At 34.9% G+C, this 25,641-nt stretch overlaps 2 protein-coding genes across 3 annotated transcripts; one reads left to right on the top strand and one right to left on the bottom strand.

The window, feature by feature from the left end:
• The first annotated feature begins 2,522 nt into the window (after positions 1-2,522).
• On the top strand, positions 2,523-9,481 carry LOC132858399 (cytochrome P450 2M1-like). Its single transcript, XM_060888721.1, has 9 exons — positions 2,523-2,773; positions 3,421-3,583; positions 3,742-3,891; positions 4,123-4,283; positions 5,779-5,958; positions 6,216-6,357; positions 6,455-6,642; positions 6,751-6,892; positions 7,929-9,481. The coding sequence occupies exons 1-9, from the start codon at positions 2,576-2,578 to the stop codon at positions 8,111-8,113; spliced, it is 1,509 nt and encodes a 502-aa protein (XP_060744704.1). The 5' UTR covers positions 2,523-2,575; the 3' UTR covers positions 8,114-9,481.
• A 613-nt stretch (positions 9,482-10,094) lies between these two features.
• On the bottom strand, positions 10,095-23,264 carry gipr (gastric inhibitory polypeptide receptor). 2 transcript variants are annotated; one of them, XM_060888533.1, is made up of 14 exons: positions 23,173-23,264; positions 20,597-20,737; positions 19,516-19,612; positions 18,603-18,710; positions 18,355-18,476; positions 17,199-17,305; positions 15,084-15,237; positions 14,589-14,748; positions 14,292-14,352; positions 14,138-14,207; positions 13,278-13,366; positions 12,589-12,727; positions 12,449-12,490; positions 10,095-11,312 (listed from the first exon to the last, which is right to left on the bottom strand). In XM_060888533.1, the coding sequence occupies exons 2-14, from the start codon at positions 20,684-20,686 to the stop codon at positions 10,962-10,964; spliced, it is 1,590 nt and encodes a 529-aa protein (XP_060744516.1). In that variant the 5' UTR covers positions 20,687-20,737; positions 23,173-23,264; the 3' UTR covers positions 10,095-10,961. The 2 variants fall into 2 exon arrangements, with proteins under 2 accessions (XP_060744516.1, XP_060744515.1); XM_060888532.1 differs by having other exon boundaries at positions 23,161-23,264.
• Between the last annotated feature and the right edge of the window lie 2,377 nt (positions 23,265-25,641).

Consider the following 25,641-nt stretch of genomic DNA (forward strand, 5'->3'; position numbering starts at 1 on the left):
ATGTAAATAAAGGAAAACCATACTGGTTGACACCATGTGTCACATCCATAAAAACAATCTCTCTTCCATATTCATGAAGGTTGTCTCTCATGGATGGTGTTTGGAGAACTATGATAAGATCTGTTTGAGGACTATAAGGCTGATAACATATAACAATAACATAGTCTTTAAAAGGGCCCTCTAGAAGGTGTGAGGTACTAGTGGCATCATCTTTGTGTTGCTGTTTTTTTCTCATCATACATGTCCGAATATTATCAATGTCTTTTGGGGTAACAAAATAAGCTCGGTTGTTCAGATCAGTATGTCTTTGTTCCTTTGACCACTCATATGATTTTAGGAGAATTGTATCTGGTTTAACACCAAGAGATATTAAATCCTGAATATGCTTGATAAGCTCTTGACTAATGTTTTCTGAGTGTCCCTCAGAAGAACTTGATGGGTCATGTCCTGAATGAATGCTGTAAAGCCTTTCGACTATAACTAGTTTTTTGAGCCAGTCTGTCCTCTTTTTAAAAGAAGCATAGGCCTTGCATCCTTTGGCACGTCGACTTCGTTGAGTGCATGCTCCAGAGCGCTGACATAAAAATAAGAAATATCATGTTTTTGATTTTGAACACTTGCAGAATTCACAGTCCTGAAGTTGGCGTCTTTGGATGCGTTTATGGCAGTGAGTCTTTGCTGAATAAATTCACAGGCATGTTTCATTTAAAGCGCTCCTCTTTGTAGACTGTTGTTTTTATAAATTCCTCCATCTCTAATGTCAAAATCTAAAGAGCAAAGAGACAAAAACAGCTAGATTAAACATCAATAATGTAAAGTGAAATTTCATGATAATCTCAAGAAAACATCATATTCATATGTAACAGAATAAATCAGTGATGACTTGAGGTCATCATAGTCATATGTAACAGAATAAATCAGTGATGACTTGAGGTCATCATATCCATATGTAACAGAATAAATCAGTGATGACTTGAGGTCAACATATCCAATGATCCATGCGGTGCTCAAACTAGCGCTGCTTTGTTCCACATTTCGTTCGTTTTTAAATGCAACTATTTAATCGCATCTCTTTGACAGCTATCAACAGTCGTTATTAGACCGTTTTAACTGGCGCTAGAAAGGTAACTTACATCAGTGAAAGGCTAACGCGGTTAACTTGGCAATTCAAACTAATATTACAATTTCTGCTGTGAAATCCCCACAAATCTAAAAAGAAATATGAAGCTTACTATCATTAATATACTTCTGTAAAATGATACCTTAAGAAAAATTAAGGCACGGTCTTACCTTTTTGCTGGTGGCACGTCCTGATTTTGCAGTGCAGGTGCAGAACGTTGTTTATTTTGTATTTTGGCGGACTCTGAAAAATGGTGATAGTAATTGGGTCGTACATAGTTATTACGTCGTAAACGCTGATTGGCTGAGGAAGTTGTTGTCCCAGGGTCATCATAAAAAATATTGGTCTCAGGGCGACAAGGACTTGGCAAAATCAGGAGAGCCCCATTTGCTAAGGGGATGTTTCATTTTCATCTTTAACACATACATTTTAAACCACAAACTACGGAGTATGTATTGGACATTATTTAACCTTGTAAAAGACGAACAAAAATGCCCATGCATTAAACTACACACAGATACATTCAGTAAGTTATGATATTATGAGAATATAGACTTTTGGAGGAACAGCACCGAAATTTGGAATAAATGCTCAGTAAATCAAGAATCAATAATTATGTATATATGTATACTGTATGTATAACAGAACAACACCTGACACCTCTTAACTTATTAATAATAAATTAAACATAAAAAAAATAGAGTTGTTAGTCTTTTTACCATAGTGTGTTTTTTAGATTAGAGGCTAAAGTCTTATAAACCGAAATCCCAGCAGATGACAGATAGTGTTTACACTGCACCAGCAGTCTGTCACCTTTCCCCTCAACAGGTGAACAGCTCCTCCAGGTGTGGCCATGGATGCTCATCCTCCACTATGTCGTCGTCATTTTTACATTCGTTATATTCATCATCGTTGCTGTCTTGAATCTCCATGTGTCCCAAACCTTCAGTCAATAACATCACCGTATCATGGTCAGCTCATGTAAATATCATGGCGGTGGGAGTAACGAATTGTAATTTTAAAAATAGCAAAGTGAATTACTTAGCTTAATTTATATATATTTTAAATGACAGTTTAATTTATTGTATATTTTTTGTAGACTTTGGAAAAATAAACATTGACTGCCATGGATGGATCACACTCTTGGAACACTTAATAATTTAGAAAGCAAATTTCTATAGCTTAAATAATGAATTAAGCATAAAAAGGGCATTTCCACTGTTGCTATAGTTCCTACCTGCTAGAGCAAGAGCGTCAGTGTTTACCTTGTTTTTCTTTGTAGGAACAGAATGATAATAGAGTTGGAGTGTTGTTCAGTGATGAAATGGGAGGAACATCCTCTCCCTTCACCAGCTCCTCCTCTGTGTGATACAAAATAGAGTTAAATTGCAAACTGTTGGGATTTGTCCTGCAGTCAACACATTTCTGCAGTGCTGTGCTTCTTAAACCCATATTATGGATGTGCTGTTTGCTTTACATACATACCTTTGGCCTGTATTTATTGCTGCTGCTGTTTTCTTTTTTATTTGGAAGAGTCGCAGTAAAGAACATGAACATAAGTTTGGACGGCTACCTCCAGGTCCTGCTCCTGCACCTGTGGTTGGGAATTTCTTTCAGGTTTATTTAAAGGAACCGTACAAGTATTACCTTGAGGTTAGTAACTTCTCGTTTAAATAACTTAACTATTTTCATATAAAGTTTCCAATTCTATTAAATTAATAATTCAGTTCTGAAATAATAAATAGGCAATTTGCTGAAAGCTACATGAGCTACACTATGTGGCCAAAAGATCTGGACATCTGACCATAAGATACATATATGCTTTTTGAACCTCCTTTTTCAAATTTATGCTGCTAAGTCTTTACACCAGATTATGCTATGGGAATTTTTCTTTCAGCCACATTAACATTTGTGAGGTCAGGCTCTGATGTTTGGGTCACCTCAAAGGTGTTTAATGCAGTTGAGGTCAGGGCTCGTTTAGGTCACACGAGTTCTCAACCATGCTTTTGTGGGGATTTCTCTGCAAAATAGGACATAGTTGTGCTAAAACAGGTTTGCCCCCTTTTGCTACAGTAAAATTACATGCTACACCATGCAAAAACATTTTAGTTTCGTGGGAACTGTTTGTTGAAAACTCTCAATTTTGCATAATTGTTAAGTATTTAAAACATTTGGGCACAGAATGTGCACCACAGCAGTGTTTGTCATTGTATTATGTTGGTGTAGGCTTTTGTTTTTGGAGATCATTGATAGTTTTCTGATAAGCAATTAAACTTATTTGCTGAATTTCTCTCAATCAGCTCAGTAAAAAACATGGATGTATTTTCACCCTTTGGTTTGCTAAAACACCTGTTGTGGTGATCTCTGGATACCGAGCCCTGAAAGAGACCATGATTGGTATGGGTAATGAGTTTAGTGGAAGGGCAAATTACCCCCTATTAATGAAGACCACTAATGGATATGGTAAGTTTATTTATATCAGTGGACCTTTTTGTTATTATAAAAAACAGAAAGTTTCTAAAAAGAAAAGATTTGAGAGTACACAATGCTCAAATCAAACCATTTGTTATACACATTTATTTGTTACACACATTGTGGTCAGAGCAGTTCTTGCACTGTAGGTGTTTTGGTCAGCAATGGGGAAAGATGGAAGCAGCTTCGGCGGTTCACTCTGTTAACCATGAAGAACTTTGGAATGGGTCGGCAAACCATTGAGGATAAGGTGAAGGAGGAGGCCAGCTATCTCGTACAAAGTTTTAGTACATTTGGAGGTATTGCTTATTGCTCTCAGATTTATGAAGAACCTCACAATCAGTCTCTGATTGATGAATGTCCATATTTTTGGTAATTTCTTAATGCAAGCTTTAACTCAACTCTACATACAGCCCTAATGGTCTAGAATAGACAAACAGCACATTCTCATACCAGTTCACCCATTACATAAGCTTGGATTTCCCTGATTACTGCAAATAATAACTGAGGTCATATATTTTCTCTTGCAGACTCTGCTTTCAATCCAGGAAACATGATAAATAAAGCAGTGTGCAATGTAATTTGCTCAATCATATTTGGCCAGAGATTTGAATCTGATGACCCACAGTTAAATCTTATGCTCGGGGCTGTGAATGGCTACTTCAAAGTTCTCAGTAGTCCTCTTGGACAGGTACTGTATTATTGCTATTTATTCGTAAAATACATTTAATATTCATAAAATACATTTAAATAACATTAAATGACATAGTTAAGGTAATGAATAAGCTTTACTAAATAAGAGTAATAAATAAGAGAAATAAGCTGCTTTTCTGAAATTTTGTTCAGTTACAGTACAAGTTTTAATTTGCACTACATAATTAAATTTATGAGAATGGCCAGAAATATTCCCTGTTGGTAAACAAATCACATCTGTCTGAGGTTCAAATGTTTATGGTATGTTTGTGTTTTTGACAATGTCTTGCTTCTTTGTATTACTGTCATATACCAAATGCTGTAGCATACTATCACTATAATTTTGAACAGAAGGCGTTGGTTGGGAGGGCTAGAGGGTGCCATACCAAAGCTGGAATGAATAGCAGACAAGTTTCCTCTTGCCGGACTATTAATGCAACATACCTGTATGTGTTATTTTTTTGATGATTCTGGTTTTTGGGTGGTTTCACATGTCCTCTTTTGTGATTCTGGCTTTGACTTGGATATTTTATTCATAAATTGCGTGACTTTCTCCCTGTTCTTAACTGTACTATATTAAGCGATTTTTAAAACTGTTTCCTGATTGCCATTTCCTGCAACTGAAACTGTCACAATACACAGTGTATATAAATTGTCTGTTAACATGGCAGTTATTTCTGTTTTATAAAAAAAAAAAAAAAAAAAAACTATCCAAAATATATCATGTTCCATGTTTTTTAGTCTCAATGTGAAATTGAAATTGAAAAGAAACTTTTTTAAATTCATTGTATACTGGAAGGGGGAAGCCCGGTGACGTTAGGAGGACGGGGCACCAGGTCCGGCCCGTTATCCAATAGTGGATGGGGAAATCGTCAGGAGCAGATAGAGAAAGAGTGTGGTTGGACAGGGAGTGATGACAGGGTAGATATAATTTGGTGCAAAAAATATAAATAAGGGGTAAGTGCGAGGGGAATGCTTGTGAATGTAATTGTTATATATACATATATATATATATATATATATAATTTAAACAACCAAAAATTATAGGAAAGGTGAGATGCGAAGCGGGTGCTCCCCGATCATGTGCCCTAAGCTCTAGCCTTGCTTTATCTTGTTCAGCCTATTTTTGTAGCACATTGGGTGTTAGGTGGTCTTTGACAGCAAATTTACATTTTAACGAATGCCATGAATAAGCTTAACAAATGTACAACATTTCTAAGAGTGACTGGCATGAAGACAAATGCATAAAGTTACAAAACTTTGTGATTCTATGTGTCTGACTTTTTTTAAACAGTCTTTGCTTACAGATGGTGATTAGTAACTAGAGAAGGCTGGAATGTTGATCTGCCAGTTCAGATAGAACATCTCCTGTTGGTGATAGGTCTGAGACTCCATGTGACTCCATGCACCAGCAGGACACACTTTAATGCACAGTTTATGTAACATATCTCCTCACCACTTTCTTTTTTATCAATATTGTTATTTCCTTACAGGCTTATAATATTTTTCCCAAAATCGTGGGCCTTTTCCCTGGGCATCTGCATGACATGTTGTCAAAAGTGGAAGAGGCCAAAGGTTTATTTAAGCTTGAAGCAGAGGCACGGATGAAGACACTGGATCCTTCTTCACCCCCTAAAGATTTCATTGAGGCTTTCCTTTTACAAATGGAAGAGGTAAAATCCTTCTTTTCATGGTTTTTTATATAGTGTATATAGTATATGTTATCAAACAGCTACAATACCTCATTAATCTCATAATTATTCAGCACTGGTAATCCTGTAGGCAGAAAACACTACATTTTGATATATAGTGTAGAAGAGGAATGTCAGCTGCACCCTTATCTATCACACAAAATTACTTAACTGAAACAATGTCAGTGTCCGTACTGACACAAGCAGATACAATAAAACTAAAACAATTTTTTTTTCAGGAAAAACATAACCCTAATACAGAATTTAATTTCAATAACTTATTGGGCACAACATGGGGCATGTTTAGTGCTGGCACTGAGACTACGACTTCTACAATCAGACAAAGCCTGCTGCTAATGATGAAGCACCCAGATATTCAAGGTAGGAGATGAGCATTTTTATAATGAATATGATTACCACGGCTTTGATATGTAGGTATCTGATACATACGCTGTGTTATACCCATCATCTTGAATAGCACGAGTCCAGAGGGAGATTGATGAGGTGGTAGGACGAGACCGGAGCCCTTCCATTGATGACAGACAGAACATGCCATATACAGATGCAGTCATACATGAAGTTCAGCGCACCATGGATATTGCTCCTACTGCTGTTCCACATAAAATGTTATATGACACTGAGTATAGGAACTATCTCATTCCCAAGGTACCTTAACATATGCACATTGTGACCTTCAAAGCTTTACATGTGTGTTTACATATTTTTTAAACTCTGCCCACTTTATCTGCTGAAGGTTGTGTGTTTTTAATTCAGGGAACCATGGTTCTTCCTTTGCTGTCTTCTGTGCTTTCTGACCTTGAGCTATGGAAGAACCCTGACAATTTTGACCCTGAGAACTTCCTGGATGAAAACGGACGATTCAAAAAAAGTGATGCATTTGTTGTATTTGGAATGGGTAAGCTAAAACCTAAGATGTTATTAACTTGCTGTTACCTAACATGTATTTCCTTTATTATCTTAAACAATGCACCCTCATTTACAATTAATGTCCTAGCATATTTATATATCTAATGCTTTTCTGGTTAGGTCAGACAGCAACCTGCTATGATTTTTTAGAAATCAGCCCCAGAAAATACAGATACATGCAGGATCAGAGGCTTCACCTATGATTATGACTGCTATTTCTGTGGTATAGAAGAGCAGTGTAATGCCTGTTAGTCCTTAAAAGGATGACATATGATTAAGTGACCAAATGCACAATTGAAGCAGGTAAAGAAGGGCAAATGGGTCACCAACCAACTGATTAAATCCCAACTGAGGTGCAAACCATGTAGTTTTCCTCCAGGCTGATTTCAGGAGCAGTGCATGTGATGGTACTGGTTCTTATGTGACATGATGTGGGGTCATCGTTGTGGGAGCTTCAGAACATTAGTCTTAACACAAAGAGTACCACGGTGAGGTGCGAAATAATTCCCAATGGTTTTCCCCCGGCCCAAATTAAAGGCACCAGATGATAAATCAACACTTCTTTCTTAACTTTAAGGACCCAAAATATTTATGTCAAAATCAGATCTCTTTATCTTCCTATTTTTGGATTGCCCTCTTTTTTTTCTTAACTCCCTTTCCCCATTGAGGATGGATCATGAATTTTGGTCACAAACCTCCCTAATGATTTCACAGGTAGCATATACAGTATAATAGCAACCAGTGTTGGGTCTGTGATAAAAGCAAGAGTAGGTAGCCACGAATTTGCCTGAGTGGGTATTTGGTGCATTACAAAAATATACAACGGAATTATAAAAAACTATATACTGTATAGCACTTGATGTGGGACTAATTTTTCAATTATGCAATTGAAGTGGCAGCACTGCATTGCAAAAATTAAGCAGGTACAGGTGATGTGGTTCAGTTAACATTTATATCAAACATCAGCATTGGGAATAATTTGTTCTTTGTTACATTCATGGCTCTATTCTTTCTGTTTTTCACAGGGAAGCGGGCGTGTTTAGGTGAAGCTCTGGCCCGAGTGGAACTGTTTATTATGTTCACGTCTCTCCTCCAGCACTTCACCTTCAGGGCCACTCAACCACTGGAAGCAATTGACACCACTCCTGCCATTTGCAGCTTTGGCCGTTTACCTCGTTTCTATGAGTGCTACACTGTGCACAGAACATAAACAGCTGTTTTTCTTGGATGGTATCTTGATTCTTATTTTTTAGGTTCACAGTTACAAGAATAGAAAAATATTTAGAAAAAACATCATAGATATTTAAAAAAAAAAAAAAGATTCTCTTGCATCAGTGGACATTACTTTGTTTTAATTGATGTTCTTTACATAATGACAATTTTTCCTAATGAGAATCTAGGTGAAAATGTTCATAATCATCTTTGGTATAGTCTCCTTTGAATCATGTTGTCAGTCTTAATTCAATCTATTTTCCGATCTTTAACAAGTACAGTATTCAAATTCTGAAAAAACATGCAGTTGTTAACACTGAAATTACACACAATTACCATACAATTGGCTTACTACCTTCTTAATCATATATCATAATATTTGTCTTTTTCATTTTCATCTTTTCATTTTAAAACTTTCCATTTCCCTGTAAGAAAGTACACTTAATAATCTCCTAGAAAAAACAGCTGTCATATAAAAGCTTAAAACAAAGCTTAATCATTTGCATAACCCAACTCTGTTTACAAGTAACTTTTGCCTCTTTCTTCTACTGATGCCATTTATGATCTTACTTCATTGACTTAATTTATAAAATTTATTGAATTACATTAGAGCATTGTAAAATTCAGCATAGCTTCAGTATGCTGCTTCCCTACAGATTCTGAGACTATGTTTCCACAGAAACAAAAAAGATGAAGGTAATATGCGAAGTATGAAGTAGGGGAATATATGAAGTAGGGGAAAGGTGAAGGAGAAGCGTACGGTATGAGGTAGTTAAACATTATAAGGCAAGCGATTCATTAGTATGTATGGAACTATGGACTCGTGTAGGACACATACTGTATGTTATGAAAAGGTAAAATCACACACCTGACTCTGATCCTACAAAGTCCATGACTTTGGTACAAAGTGTTTAAGATGCTGGTTTGAAGTCAAAGGTACATGTTTATTGCAGTCAAACTAAATATAGCCATTAGACTACTTACAGATTCCTTCACTGAGAACCAAGAAGTAATTCAGCCATGAATGCGCATATTAAGCCTTAACCAATACAATGATGCCCTCTAGTGTTTATTATAACAAAATAAATAATAATAAAATAATAAAACAGCTCTGTAAAGGTTTTTCTAAAGGTCTTTTTAGGTAGAGATGAATTTCCACTAGAACCATTAACAGTGTAATTCAAAAGTGTAAGAAGTGATGCTGGTAGGGTATCAAAACCAAACATTGATTTGATTTAGATTTTTCTTCTGTTCACTCACTTTGTATTTTCTAAATTAATAAAAACAATTAAAATAAGTATTCTTACTTTACAACATTTCTTCATGCCTGCCTAAAACCTTTGCATATCTATTGTATGAACAGAGGATTGACAACACAAACCCATCCTTTTATTCTATTATGTTTGTGAAGTCATTTGTTCTGATATGAAGAGAATCTCATGCAACATTTGTCCTTAAGATGTGTAACACTGTTGACTTTCTTCCCTTCACTTATACATAACGTCTCATTTCACTGTGTACTGCGTCAGCTATATATGGTTGAAATGACAATAAAAGCTTCTTGACTTGACTTGAACATTCAATAAACCTACAATTGAAGGTAAGTAAATTCATTCAGAGGCCATGCATTAATCAAAAACATGAAGACATCACAACATATACTGTAGGGTCAGACTATTATTTAATAATGATGCAAATAAAAGTTACAAATGTCTTGTAAAGTCCACAACTATTTCATAGCACTTTGTTTTAATTTAATTGATTTTTTTTGTGAATTTGTTTAGATGTACTTCCAAACAGCATTATTTATAATACAACAGTTGTTGTATAACAGTGTTTTACAAACAGTGCAACTTTTATCTTGGATAATAGCAGTCAGCATCCTGGTCAAAAAATAGACTTTCTCTCTTTTGCAGATAAATTATTAATTGTTTAGATCAATAGTGCTGCTTTTTGTCACTACAAAGAACATCTTACAGTTGTATGTGTTTGCGTGTGTGTGTGTGTGTGTGTGTGTGTGTGTGTGTGTGTGTGTGTGTGTGTGTGTGTGTGTTCTATTATGGCACAGTAAAGATCAATAGAGGGCAGTGGTAGTAACTCACTGAACATCCAAGACAAGGGACAACATTCACAAAAATAACTTATTTTAACTTATTTATAAGATGTTTTTCTGTGAACTTCTTTTACATATTTTTTGCTGGAATACATGTGACAGCAATTAACCACCTTGTAAACTCTATGTTAAACACCCAGCAATATTATCTAACACTGAAAAATAATATAGAACACAGTTAATATAAACTCTTTATTTTGTGCAAATATTAGCTATATAAGACTGTATATATTAACCTTAAGGAGACACTTATCTATTATATACAGTTGTGGGCATCATTTTATTAATATAATTCACTTAAGACTTGTAACATTCACTTAAGATGAATGTTTAATATTACATGTTTCTTACTTTATAGCTTCAAAATGATACCTTTACAGCTAAATCTCACTAATTACACCTCCTTCTGTTGTCCAAAAACAAAAATAACAGGTAGAAAATAACAATATAGTGGGACTGATCACATTAATCACTAGTCACATTAACCGATTTGGCATATAATATAATTTAGACCCTTCTATTTTTGACCTTTTTAAAATTAAAAAAAGTTGAAGATTTCACACTGCTCTGTTGGTCCTCCAGGTTGCTGGTGTTTGAGTAAAAGTTCATCTAAGAATAGCACACCATAGAGGTTTGGTCAGTATTGGACTAATGATTTAAATGCACTCTTTACAAAATTTAAGATTCAATTTTGTATGCCTCTGAAAATCTTTTCCACATGGCCCAGAAGCCTTTAACAGTAGGTATCAGAATATCCATTGACTCCATCAAGTTCACAGTGATCCAGTGCTGGTGTGTCCAATGCATTCAGCACTTGCTTGTGGGCTGAAATGTAACAATATGCCTTGTCCTTCTTTGCTTCCAGATGATGATGCAAATGGAGAGGAATTTGTGTGGAGGCTGGAAGAGGTTCCATGCTCAAGTGGATACCACTTTCTTCATGACAGTCATGGTGGCATGGCTGGTCTTCATGATCTTGTCCAGTAGCCCCCTGTAGTATGTGACTGCTGGTAGTGCGGTGTTCATCCAGGGTTCCAATTCCCAGCTTCAGATTATGCCACTTTTTCTTAATTTCTGTTTGCACCTGGGATTAGAAATAGGATGGAGACAAAAGGGTGAACTAAAGAATGAACGCAACTATTTACTTAAATATTTAAATACAGAACAATTCTTCAAAGGTTTAGTGAACTGAGAAATTTTTTGTAATAATATTATGAATTTTATGTTATATTATTAATTTTATTTTTTTGTAGTTCACTCATTACTGGTGGATGGTTGACAATTTAAAAGGAAATCAGTTGTTCTGTTGTGCTGTGGGAGGCATTTACTGGAATGGGTTGGGCCCGAATGTCACAGCAAATGAATACAAAGAGACTCTGATTGATTACATTTATCCTATGAGGAAACATTTATACATACTGATGGGAATGGTCTCTTCCAGGATGGCAACCACAAGGGATGTGGGCTCACGGAAAGGACTGATGAGTATTTCATGAATTTATGAATTAAATATAAGAATATACATTGGGATCCAAAAATCTTAAACCCACTTAAAAAACTATTCATCTTATATTGTACAAAAGGTCAGATTTTCCTCGTTCTTATTCTCTTCTATTGCAGCATGTGTTCAAATGACACTCAACTTAATTTGATCTAAAATGGATCATGAGGTTTCACACAAACTTGTCTAGTCTATGCCAGCTCGACTATCATTAACGTAAAAAGGTGACATACTTCATACTAAGAAACTCAAAAATGCATAGAAATATTTCAAATATTCTACTTTTTACTTGAATTTCTCTCAATAATTTAATTTGTAAAGACTATTTTGCTGGCCTGGGAACGCCTCAGTATTCCCCCGGAAGAGCTGGAGGAAGTGTCTGGGTTAGAGGGAAGTCTGGGCGTCCCTGCTTAGACTGCTGCCCCCGCGACCCAGCCCCGGATAAGCGGTAGAAAATGGATGGATGGATGGATGGATGGACTATTATATTAAACAATTGTTGAATTAGAAAAAAAAGCAAAATAGAAGAATTTTCACTACTGATCTTACACCTTATGTGTTATTAATAAAGACCATTCTACATTGTACGCACAGTGGAAAAGATGTGGTAAGCTTTTTTTTTTTTTTTTAAAAAAACCTTTTAATCCTTTTAGCACTCAACATTCATCTGTGTTATTCATCTGTGCTGTGTCAGCATTCATATGTCTGTTGTTTCTTACCTCTTTATTCAGAAAACAGTATAAAATGGCCACCAGTAAACCCTGCAGAGGATCACAGAACAGAGCAACTGCTTAAAATGTGTCAGCTATTTGTCATCATATACTACACCATGTACAATAAATGCAAGTCTCAGCTGTACCTGTGTTGAGTTAAGGAAGAGCTCAAAGAAGAGCCAGGTGGTACGCAACGGATTACCACTTGGTTCCTTTACCACTGATGGAAACACAATCTTATGAAGTCCCAGTAGAGGCATGAGGGTCAGGGTAGACTTGGCCAATCTAAAGAACCAAACATATTTTTAATCTAGTCCATGTTTTATTCTTGTTGTAATGTTGCCCCTTAGGATAAGGATTAGGTTTGTACATGTAATTCATGTTAGTTGTTTTGCTAAACATTTATTATGACTTTAGACACAAATGGAATTGTTTTAAATTGCTTTTATAGTCAAAGCTTTAAAAAAAACAAAAAAAACTGTAAAGTCAATTTTAGACAAATTTTAGCACAATTGATTTAAATTTAACCTTTCAGGGTTTACAGAGGTTCCTAAAGGTTATTTTGGTAAAGATTGTGCACAAGGTTGGATAGAAAACTCAACAAAAAATCTTAAAGCAACATGATAAGTCATATCTTTAATATTTAAAGTAGGAAAGATGTCAAGTATACCAACTTACTAGTCCTAACCTTAGAAACAAAAGTTCACCTGCTGGTCTTTTTTTTTAAAAACAGCCTATGTTTCATGATTATGAATATACTGTAAAGTCTAAAATGAAAAATGAACACATTTTTAACACATTATAAATATAAATTCCATTCTTCATGAAGACTTACCTGAATTTACAGTCTGTATATCTCATCTGGTTTGCTCTTAATTTGGAGACAAGCATCTGTATAATCCTTGTGAAAAAGAAAAGGTTTACCTGCAATATATCACATTTATCAGAAAACTCAGTAAGATCACATTAACCATAATGTAGAAAAAGACATGAGGCAGAGATGGTGGTAGCAGAGATGAGGATGTTTAGGTTCTCTTTAGGAGCGACGAGGATGGACAGAATTAGGAACGAGCACATCAGAGGGACAGATCAGGTTGACTGTTTTAGGGACAAGGTCAGAGAGAACTTATTGAGATGGTTTGGACATGTACAGAGGAGGGAGATGGTTATATTGGCTGCCATGTAAGAGGCAAAGAGGAGATATATGGATGTGTTAAAGAATAGCATGGTTGCTATTCGGCTACAGACATGAGGCTGCAGGCCAGGTGCCATATGTTATCACGTTTATGCTACTATTCAGTTTATAGAATTGCTGTGTTTATGCAACAGTTTTATAAGCCTGCTATTTATTGATATTAAGCACCTGATATTACAGACACAGTATGGCCAAGTTTTTGCTCTATCAAAAAAAATTTGTTCTCAAGGAAGTCATAGCTGATAAAGTGTTGCATGTTGTAAAGCAACTGACAGACTGACTGACAGCCAGATGTGTAACAGTTTCAGTATAATGAAATATCGCAAAAATTATAATTATTTTTTACAGCAAACATAGACACGAGGCGTGTTAACAAATACCAGCACTCTTGTATCATTGCTTTTCTTATTAATTTAGAGGACTGTATAATAACATCAGTATAATAGCATTTTCAGGTGATTTGGTGCTAAAACATCTTTAATTGAGGAACAAACTCTTACTGAGATAGCCAGGTAGATAGGAGCTTCAACAATCAGCCAATTCACAGTGTTCTCATTCTGCTCCCAGCACCTTGAAAAAGATATAATTTATTTGCAGTTTTTAAAATATAATAGTACATATTGACATTTCTTTAACAAAGCTGATAATGCTTACCCTGTGTTCTCATATAGGTGGCGCATTATGATCCATGGGACCACATAAAGTGTAGGAGTAACTGAGGAAAGAAATTATGTTACTGTTGTGCATCCAAAAGGTTCCAAATAAATTCTTAAAATGTCTTGCTTGTATTGGTATATTGATTTTATAGTACTATAACTCTTAAAGGATTTATCTGAAAGTATAATTGTTGATTGTTGAACTAACAGACAATAACTAACATGATTAACAGCAGATAAATGTGATAGATTAATTGCAACTGGCAAAATAATCTGTGGTCAAAATGGTACTGACCCCAGCCGAGGACAAGGTAACCACAGAAGTAGCTGTTCTCAGAGAACACAACGAGTACCAGAAGGTTATAGAGGTACAGGCCCTCTGTTAGTACCCAGAAGTAGTTTGTTCCCACACAGTACTGCATTACCACTTCGGCTATGCGGCAGCCAGATAGTTCCTGTAGGCAAAACACAGGCATAAAGAGTCTAAGGGTGAAGCATCTTTATGTACTCTATTTGGCCAAATGCTTAAATTCTGTTAAATTGTTGTGACATGTGGTAAATGACTGTTGCCCTTGTGGTTAAAGCACCATTTCTAATTTATAATTATTTATACATATGTACATTTTAATGTCCAGATGGACTATCAGTTAGTAATAAATGATTGTCTTTGTTGCAATTTTAAAATAGCAAGTCTTTTGTTTTGGATGTATCACTAAAAAATAAAATCCTGTGTACTTTATGTGTTTGTGGTCATGTATGTTTGCACACCAACCTGGCAATTTGGCAATACCTGTTCGCTGAAAACATAGGAAAAATTACTGCTGTTTTGGTGGTAAGGACTGTGTTTTTGGAGAAGATCATCACGCATAAGGATGGAAACGGCACGCAGGATAAAAGAGGCAAACAGGTTGGCATGAATGTAGTTACGGGTGCAATGGAGTTTTCTAAAATAGAGCAGACAAAAATAGAAATTTCCTTACAGGCAAAAATTCTGAAATACTGAATCTATATTCATGTGAAAAAATGTTAACTTATTTTCAGTTTTGGTTATTATGGAATAAATCTAAATTAGGTTGACCATATAAAGAAGAGAAAAAAATGCAATCATATAGGGGTCTCTAATTACAACTCTTATTATTACCATAACAAAACAAAAATAAAAACAAAAACAAAACAAAGAAGATTTAATTAACACTCATTATATCTTCATAGAATTACTTTGTATAATGAAGTATGAACAGGCTGGAATAATGACTCATTTAATTACTAAAATTACTAAATTACTAACTTAATTTCTAAAAAACTAAATTACTAAAATTCTATTTTTTTCTAAAAAAAAAAATTGTATTGGTTACATACACAACCATACATAGAAAAGTACAGTGAACTAGAATTTACTTCCATTGAGATAGTAAAGGAAAAATATAATAAATAATATAATATAAGATTCAATATGGATAAACAACTGTCCTTTTCCTCGCATGTTGCTAATGTCAGACGATCATGTCGGTTTCTTCTCTATAATATCAAGAGGATTCGGCCATTTTTGTCCACACAGGCTGTCCAGGCTCAAGACTGGACTACTGCAACTCACCGCTGGCAGGTCTACCTATGAACGTAATTCGTCCTCTGCAAATGATCCGAAATGCAGCTGCATGACTTTTCAACCTGCCTAAATTCTTACATACCACAACGCTGCTGAAATTCCTCCACTAGCTTTTAGTAGCGGAATGCATCAGATTCAATGCACTGATGGTTGCTTACAAATACAAAAATGGACCAGCTCCCTATTACTCAAAGATCTTATCACTGCTCACACTGCACCTCGCTCCCTCAAAGATACCAGCACTGCTTGACTGCCCCCTCCATCTCTCAGGGTAAGAGGTAGGTATACAGCAAGACTCTTTTCTGTTCTGGCACTGAGGTGGTGGAATGAACTTCCCCTAGATGTCTAAACAGCTGAGTTACTGTTACCGTTTCCATTCCCCAGTTCACACTTCCTACAAATATGGGTGCCACGGACAACAACACCTGGCCACCTCATACTGATGTGGCACACCTGGTTTCAGTCTTCCATACACTATAGAGAGACTCTGAAACATCCCTCCTGTATCTACTCAACTCTGTTAACACATCTGACATATCAGTCCTTTTTTCCATGCTCACAATGATGCTTTCTGATCTGATTTGTTTCTCTGTTTTTTGTTATTCTGTTTTTGCCTTGAATATCCTTATTGCAAATCTCCTAACCCCCTGCTTCTCCTTGACCTTGTTTATTAATTATTTTTCTAATTTGTTTGCTGATCACCATTTTTAATAAAAAAGTATTATCCTAGACATTAATTTATGTTTTTATTGTGTTATTATATATTAAAGCTATGTTTATAGTAACAGAACACAGAGATACTGGTTGTTTTTCACAAAGGAGCCCATCAGTGAATGCAGCATAAACATGTTTCACATAATAAAAAAATCTATTTAAAAATGTCATTGTTAGCACCCATGGCCATGCTGGCTATATACGGTCAAAACATTTCACCTCATAGCTGGAGGCTTTAGCAGCAAGACAGCAGAATCATTACAAGAATGTGCTACAAAAACTCATCAAAAACCCAACTATGTAGCACTACATGCTGCTAAAGGCCACATCAGTTGTATTGATTAGCATTTATTCTAATGCATTAACACATAAATGATAATGAATTCTCAAATGAATGCTGGATACTTACATGAAGATTTACTATGTATTTACTGTTGAGTGTCACATTGGCAAGCTATTCTGATTGAGTAGCTGGTCAAATAATTCTGTATAGACAATTCCCATAACCATTTTAAATAAGTTGACAAATTATCCTTTTCCATCATAAATAAGATTTCTGGAGAGACCTAATCAATTTAGACTCACCTAAATAGAAGTAATATGATGAGGGCCAAAATAAGGCTGGTCAAAGACAAAGAGTAGCCAACTGTGTACATCACCCTGAGGTAGGTTAGGACTAGTATCTGTTGCTCCTGTTGGAAAACAAAAAGTCTTCAAATGGCTTCAAATATGTAATGAAATGGTTAATTGTCTTTCAGAAAGAAAGAAAGAAAGAAAGAGTTTTCATTTCAAGTTAATAAAGCCTCATTAATAAGTGTAGCTATGTGGTGATTATTCAACCCACAGATATTTCTTTTTCTGTTGTATTGCAAAATGTCTCTTTTAAAATAAAATATTTAGATGTTTCTGAATAAAAATAATTACTCAATTAAATAAAAAGACTAAAAATGACATATTTGATATATTCCTTATGTTTCATTTCAGTAGTCAAAATTTTGGAGGCCATGTTATTTAAATTTGGAAGGCCATGTTAGAAAGTCCTTTTTTAAGGAATAATTTTGATGAAACTAAACTTGAAAGATTTGGTCTAAAGCCAAAACATTTGACAATTATTGTCACAAACCAAATACACCCATTGTCCCAAGACAATGAGCCAAAACACAGGGCAAAATCTACTAAGGAATGGACTGAAAAACAGTGCTTTGTCATGGCTGAGTGAACAACCAGACTTCAATCCATCAGATAATGACCTGGAAATTACAGCCCACCAACATTCTCCATTTTATATGGTACTGTAGGGTTTGAGAAATTGTGTTTTCAATAATGGGAGAAAATCCATGCATATGTATATACATGTAAATGGATACATTCTGTTGTTTAAAGGGAAATTAAGTTTATTCAGAAAGAGGGAAAAATAACTACAGGCTATGAGCACACTGTCTCGATGTCATTGCTTCATATCTTGCCAGGCACAACCCATTTGACTGGCATAATGTTGCATTTTGTATGTCTATTTTGTTTAGCCTTAGGCAAAAAGAACAAGACATAGTAATGATGCATTCAAAGTTGTGGAACACTGGTCCTAATTTAGTTCAATCCCTGCTTAATATTTTTGATACATTTAATATGAATTACTGTGATTGGATTGTAAGGTGCACATATTTTTGACAGTTGGACCAATTTGTTTTTTTTTTTTGTAATTATTTTTTATTTGTAAAATTGATGCAAATTTTAATCATACCTCGTTTTTGTGGTTGTTGCTATTTGCAATGCATTGTGAGGGGTCCCTCCAGGTGTGGCTAGTGTTGTTGTTGTGCCATTGGCCATCTGGACCACATTCTCTTAGGACAAACCCACTGTGCACTGCATGAAGTGTACATTACATACAAAAATTCAATTAATATACCCAAGTCTTATTCTGAAAAAAACTGTGTACTACTAGTAAAAAAGGACACATTAAATCATAATGTATTAGCCAATAGCAGGTACCTTGATCATACCAGGGCAAATACCAGGGACAGGGCACTTTGACTGTGGTGTTGGGCAACCCATCTGTCCAGCAGGCAAATTGATCAAACATACGTCTGCAAAACAAACCTGAGGAACGAATAAATTGTGCTGCAATTTAAAAGAATTGCATGATAGCAGTAAGAGAATGTCAAAAAATATTTCATTTTCAAATATACAACCTAATCGTAGTTATTTCACTATTTCTACCCATTATATGGAAGGCCAGACAGATATTCAAGCTCACGGTCTTAACAGTGTAAAACAGTGTCTTGCATTAGTGCGTGCAAATTTGTATTGCAAGGTCTAATTCTACTGAAGAAAAATAACATTTGTAGATAAAATAGCTATTTTTTTTATTTAGACAGTAGGATTCCTGTATATCACCTGTAAACTCCTCCAACCCAGTTAATCAGTCAGTGAAGTGACTGCTGTTAGAAATAAATAAGTTCCAAAGGCAACAACATTCAAATGAACATTGCAGCACATGGGAACTATTGCTAGATTTTCTACTTTTGGAAATTCAAACCATGCAATCATTAAAATCCCTGCCATATCTCTCCTCTCTTGGCCACGTGTTTCACAATGGAATACATTACCATAAATTCAGCTCAAAAGCTTCTTCCTCTGTGTTTTGATAAACAGCCTTTTACTGAACGTGACCACATTGTTTTTACATCTTTATATTATACAAAACTAGGGTAAGGTATCCTTCAGAGCAATAAATATTTTGTGCTTCTCATGTGAGGATGTTATTTTTCTGTTAGTAAGGTAAGCTGAATTTTTTTGTTTGTTTGTTTGTTTGTTTTTGCAGGGAAATTTTTAAAGCCAAAAATACCTCCATTTACAAATGAAAAATGTGTGATGTATTGAAAATGGACAGAGTGTAGGGTACCTGAGGGGGTTGGTGCTGAGCTGATGTTTGACATGCACTCATTCCGATACCTTTCCCATTTCTGCAGCACATGCTCTAACGTCCTTCCAAACACACACTAAAATACATATGTGTGATGCGACAACATATAGTTAATGTGCTATAAACATTTTACTCAGTGTGTAAAGTCTGAATCATTCTATATTCAATTGTCAGAGCCTACAAATGTGGCTAGTTTTGGATGTTGAACACATTCAATATATCAGACATAATTAAAAAAAAGAAAAAACTACTGAAAACAATTAGTAATATATGTTGGAACACGATAATTATTGGCATGTATATGTAATTACTAGAGATGTAAGAATATGTCTAGTTGTCAAACAGTATATTCAGGAGATTGCATAATAAGTAGCTTATATTTATTAGAAAATACTGATTATATTACATAAATTGTAATAAACATGTAACAAGCCCACATCTTACATATTTAAACTGTTTCAAGCTTACCTTTCTCTTGAATTCAAATCAGGATAGGTTACATAGGTTCTACTAAGCAAAGAATTACCTGAGTAACTAGAGTACTACTGTGTTAGCTCATAAAAAAATCACTGGCTATCGGAGCAGCAAGCAGGAACTGGAAGATCCAACTAAATCTGTGGACTGGCACTTTAGGTTCTATGTACAAGTTTGACAATCTAAATGCGGTGGACAGATATATTACAATGTGCTGAAACTTCCATATGGAGATATGATACCCTATATTTTACTGGAGGACAAATTATTCAAAACAAGTAAAAACAAACAACTAAGTGCTAATGGAATTTAAATGTGTAACTTTCAAATAACAAAATAAAAAGTCAAGTGCTTCAGCCATCTTTCAGAGTCACAAAGCTTAGACAGAGAACTAATGTTTAATTAAACATGTTTATTTTTTACAGTCAATGCTCATTTTTTGTTTCTGACCCTGAATCATATTTTACTGACAAAAAATGTGTCACTGTATTGTATGGCATCAAATTTTGAATTTTTTTACACCACTAATAATTATATATTCTAATTGAAAGTCTGAATTATTAATTAGGTCTCTGAGATTATATACCTCAACCCTGAACAGGACTGATAGAGTGAGGAGTAGGATTGTAAAGGAGCTCTTCATCACTATTAGAGTACCAAGGTGGGGTCCAGGCATGTCAGAACTGAAAAGCCCATCTTTTCACAGCTACAGGCTCTCAAATACCACCTACAAGAGGACAAAAGAAAAAAAACAATACAAAAAGTGCAAATCAATACAAAGTTATTGTAACTTATCACTGTTATTCTAGGACAAAACATATCTATCCTGGTGGGTGTGGTCTCACTGAATGGTTTGATAAGAACATAAATTAAAGAAATCAAATATACTATGCTCTCCTTAGTCCAAAGTCCACTTATGGAATATTTTGGACCAAAATATTCGCTCTCTACCACCAGCATCAAAACAGTAATTTACTAAAAAAAAGTGTCCGTAACTCCAGTACAGTTCTAATAAATACAGAATCTATTCTACAGTGCTTTAATGCATGGATGTCAACACTTTGTTATGACACTTTTATTTTTATTGTTTTTTGTCATCCATCTGTTGATAAAATTCCTAATGGCTTCATCAACATCTTTTTAAAAGTGTCTTAGTAGCCATACTTTTGCAAAAATGACCACTCACTCCATCACTCCGCTGCCGATGATCTTGTTGGCTTTAGGTAAAATCAGTATGGATTTAGTAGTCACTACTTCATGAATACATACTAGTCATCATGGATACCAGCTGGAACTTAAAAAATAAATTTTATCAAACTGAAAAGTTTTGCAATTGAAATCGTGACCCTTTAAATCTGTCTACCTGTAAATCATTTTTACATATTTCTATAACTCTTAACCGAATACAGGTAAAACAGCATGCCTTTAAAACAAGCAGAGTTCTAGAAATATTATTTCCCTAAGTCCTAACAAGTTATAACACAATATATACTTTACATAACATTTATATCCACTACATAATTATTGCTGAAAGGATGTTTCCTAGGGCACTCAATAAATGCCTCCTCTCTGAGGATAGATGAATGTAATGAAATGGAAGTGGTTCCAGACTGTCTCTGTGATCTCTTGTAATTTCCATCTGATGCTGTTGTTACAAACAACTCACTGAATCAATAAAACTATTTAAAATCAGTGTTATTTGAAGGATTTTTTTTCTTTTGAAAAATGCATTACATTATCTGAATAGAAAATGCATTATAATTACCTGAATTAGAATTTTTATTTGTAGATAAAATGCCTACAATAGATTTCCAGCATAACATGTCTACCAGGTAGGTCTGGAGAATGTCAAATGAACAAGCACACTTTTGGACCGTTAAATCAATCCCTGGTATAAATTAAAAAAAACAACATTTCTAATTATCATAATATTACAAAACCAACTGAGTTTAAATAAATCTGATAAATAATTTCTGTGTATGTGATTATGTGAAGTATGTGTGATTAAGAAAATCACAAAGCAGTCATGAGACATGGTTGTGAATTAGGAAGTTCTATTGTTTAACTCTATATGTGACATTCAATTTGGAAACAAGGTTCATTTATGATATTTTGGTGAGATTAGCAGTTAGGTATTAGTATTTAATCTCAATATCAAGTCTAATGACAGGATCAAATAAATAATTATTTCCGCACTCTGAAATCCAGATTAAATTGGACTGTAGTGTTAAATCTTTTAAAGAGGCTTTTTGAGAGGTGTAACAAAAAATTAACATGCTCTATAATCAAAAATACCCTGGAGGCACCTGCCAGTTAAGCCAGTGGCTCAAAAAACACCAAAGAAATGTGGGAATGTATGTGAGATGCCTGCTTAAACAATCACTGAGAGCTAATCCGCAGTTTTGGGTCACTTTATCCAACTAGTTTTTTGGTCATATTAAAATTAAGTAAGATGAAAGCAAGGCAGAGATTAACAGTTTAATTACGTCCACTTGGTGGTCCACATAAGTGCTCCTGGAAAAGTGAATAAATCATTAAATGGAATGACATAATCGCACTGAGATCACTATTAGCTCCAGATATATAAAACCTACATGGACAAAACTCAAACACTTTTGATTGTTTTGTGATATATTACCTTCTTTTGGTTTCATAAACAGCGAATTTACATGTTTGCTGTATCTAAACACGAGTATTGACGACTGGCCTCAGCTAGAAAAAGCGAGTCTTGGGTCGATACACAGCGCAAAGGTTTTACTCTTGTGCGTTTTTGCGCATGGTTCCACCAAATCACCGAGGCGATTTGAGACCCACGTTGAAGGAGGATGTCATTATGACATTATGTAAGGACTTTAACACGACTTCAAACACACACACACACACACACACACACACACACACACACACACACACACGGAAGACATTACATTTTCTTCTTTAACATTGTATATTTCTTATCCAATTCAAGTCTTTGGCGAGCGTGAAAAGTGTTTCTTGCAGTTCCACGTAACTCTATATGTTGTCTGCTTCAATAAATACTACCAGATAATGGTTTGGATGTGAAATTAGATTATTGCAGGAGTCTGGGACAAAAATGCTCCGACTAAATGCTCGGGAAATGAAAATAAGTATTATGAAAAAATGACTTACCGATTGACATACCGTGAATTCAGCTTATAGGTTTATCAGTTAGATCCGTCTTCTGTATAACTCCAGGTGCATAATGCTTAACTCCTCAGGTCCTGTTGTCTAAATCTTGTCTTGAAGTTATATATAATAAGTAAATAATAAGTCAAAGCGCTATAGTTTTATTGCATTAATACATCCTTCATTCTGGGATCGATAACATGGTGCAAAGGGAAGAGGCAACACTATGAGCTGCTCAGTACAAATGCCACTTTTGAGGGCGCGCGCAAACACCCACGCACGCACACGCACACACACACACACACACACACACACACACACACACACACACACACACACACACATACACACACCTGGAACAGGACTGTGATGGATGGATTGCATTTTCGTTTCTTAAAGCAACGCAATGCCCCAAACAAAAATGTGAGGTTATTATACCATTTACAAAAATGGATACATACCTGCTTTCTATGTATGGACTGGAGTTCAGAATACAACACTGCTTAAGGCAAAAAAATAAACAATAATAAAAAAAAAAAAAAATAACAAGTGTTTTTTTTGTGTGTATGTTTGTGCTTTTAAAACAAGCCAGAGGTCAAATAAGCCAAGAGCTCAATTTTTGTCCTCCAAATGTTGTACTACGTTTCTCATAGAAAGCCCTGGACTCTGGGAGTAAATAAGATTAGCTTTTTAAATGTATATCTGTCTCCTACGTGAAAAACATAACAAACGTTGGTTCTTATTGTTCACCTAACAGTTAATCAGAGGTGTGGTGTCTTTGTTCACTGATTGGCATGTTGACTCAGGTGAGCTGGAGCTTGAAATAGAACAGAGTGGGAAAAACATGTCATTATTTTTCATTATAATGGTAATGAAAAAACAAAATGGAAATGGCTGTTTTACAGCTTTAGTAAGGAATTTTTTGTTTGATTGTTTGTTTGTTTGTTTGTTTTGGAAAAACTGTATGCCCCAACTTCTGACAGCTGATTACAAGCTGCGTGCCACTCCCCTTTGTTCAACAGCTCTTGTTGATATCATTCTGTTTCATGCTAGACCTGACTACACCTGGACATGATGAAACTGTGACTTTTGGCATATAACATCTAGAATATCTTACTCACACCTTAGATCAATATTCTGATATACCTAAAGTTTCTGTGGGCCATGGCCATTTTCCACCTAACCTCTAAGGTTACTCCATCTCTGACAAGCCTTCTCACATTTTAGTGATAGAAATTATGAAAAAGTGATGAAACAGTGAAGATCAGATCTGCATTATTTAACATGTTGCCATAGTTCTTAATGATTGTTGGTACTGCGGGTGAAATTAACACAACTAATTAATATAAAGATTACACACAGTAATTCAAAGTTTCTTCGATAATTATTTTTATTAGTACTTTTTTAAAAAGAATTTTCACAAAAATAATATATATGTGCAACACCCTTAATAAATTATATTATCAACACCCTTAATAAATTTGGTAAAGAAATATTAATCAGATTTTTATTCTTTGACTGTGAACTGTGGTTATATGACTGGTTGGAAGACCACCATGACGATTTCTCAAGGAACTAGTTTCATTTTCTCATTTGCTTGTCTTCTTGCTGAGTATTAATAGCAAAGACATCACTCCCAGATCATGAGGAACTGCTTTCTTCAGGGGCTGCAAGGCAAATCCACTTCTACAATGTGTATGTGGAAGCCATTGTAGCATATTATAACACTCCAATTGATCTTTGTAAGGCCTCATAAGCTTATTAGTATGATTTTTACCTCTATGTTAGATTGTGGTTCTTGTTTTAGTATTGTGACATATTTGTTCATTTTGTCTTTTGTCTAATTTCAGGTGCTATGTCTGCCTGCTTGACTTTTTTTCATGTAATTGCTTTTAACATATTTTCCTTGTTTGGTGTGCTTGCATTATAATGGAAAAAAAGCATAGCTTTCCGAAACAAAAAAGGTCTGGACTTGTGCAAGACCTATACATGATAATACCACATGTATTTATATAAAAACATAAAAAAAATTATACTGAAAATAAAAACAAAATGTAACTCATATATAAAAATTTGCAAATCACAATGCTTTGAAAGCATGTCAAAATCTTTCGATTTTTAAATACATTAGTTTCATTCTGCAGTTCACATACACCACATTTCATTGAGAATTATAAAAAAGGTTGATTCAAATTTGTTTTTGTCAAGCACTTAATCTATTCTGGATATTTTCAAGGCAATAAAAGTTGTAGATTTAAACTGATCATAATGAGACTGAGCTATCCTTAGGGACTAAACTTGTGTAAGGTGTGTAAAAAGCCGATATGGCGTATAGCTTTTGAAGATGTGTGCATCACAGATGGTGAGCTCTAAGTAAAATATGGTCTGTTCACAAAATTTTACCTTTTTTTGTCTATTTACTGAAATGCATTAAACACTGTAGAATTTTGCTTCACAGTAAGTGTAGCATTCCAGTGTGATTGT

This window comes from Tachysurus vachellii, chromosome 15 (assembly GCF_030014155.1).
Source record: "Tachysurus vachellii isolate PV-2020 chromosome 15, HZAU_Pvac_v1, whole genome shotgun sequence".
In the NCBI taxonomy this organism is placed as follows: domain Eukaryota; kingdom Metazoa; phylum Chordata; class Actinopteri; order Siluriformes; family Bagridae; genus Tachysurus; species Tachysurus vachellii.

What these genes read in the sequence shown, in the direction of transcription:
- gipr (XM_060888533.1), bottom strand. Translation starts at nt 20,686, where the DNA reads ATGCCTGGACCCCACCTTGGTACTCTAATAGTGATGAAGAGCTCCTTT. An exon ending in CTCAGCACCAACCCCCTCAG is followed by an intron (nt 18,711 to 19,515) that starts GTACCCTACACT and finishes TTCGTTCCTCAG; the next exon opens with GTTTGTTTTGCAGACGTATG. An exon ending in TTTGCCCTGGTATGATCAAG is followed by an intron (nt 18,477 to 18,602) that starts GTACCTGCTATT and finishes CACTTCATGCAG; the next exon opens with TGCACAGTGGGTTTGTCCTA.
- LOC132858399 (XM_060888721.1), top strand. Translation starts at nt 2,576, where the DNA reads ATGGATGTGCTGTTTGCTTTACATACATACCTTTGGCCTGTATTTATT. An exon ending in GAAGACCACTAATGGATATG is followed by an intron (nt 3,584 to 3,741) that starts GTAAGTTTATTT and finishes CTTGCACTGTAG; the next exon opens with GTGTTTTGGTCAGCAATGGG. An exon ending in AAGTTTTAGTACATTTGGAG is followed by an intron (nt 3,892 to 4,122) that starts GTATTGCTTATT and finishes TTTCTCTTGCAG; the next exon opens with ACTCTGCTTTCAATCCAGGA.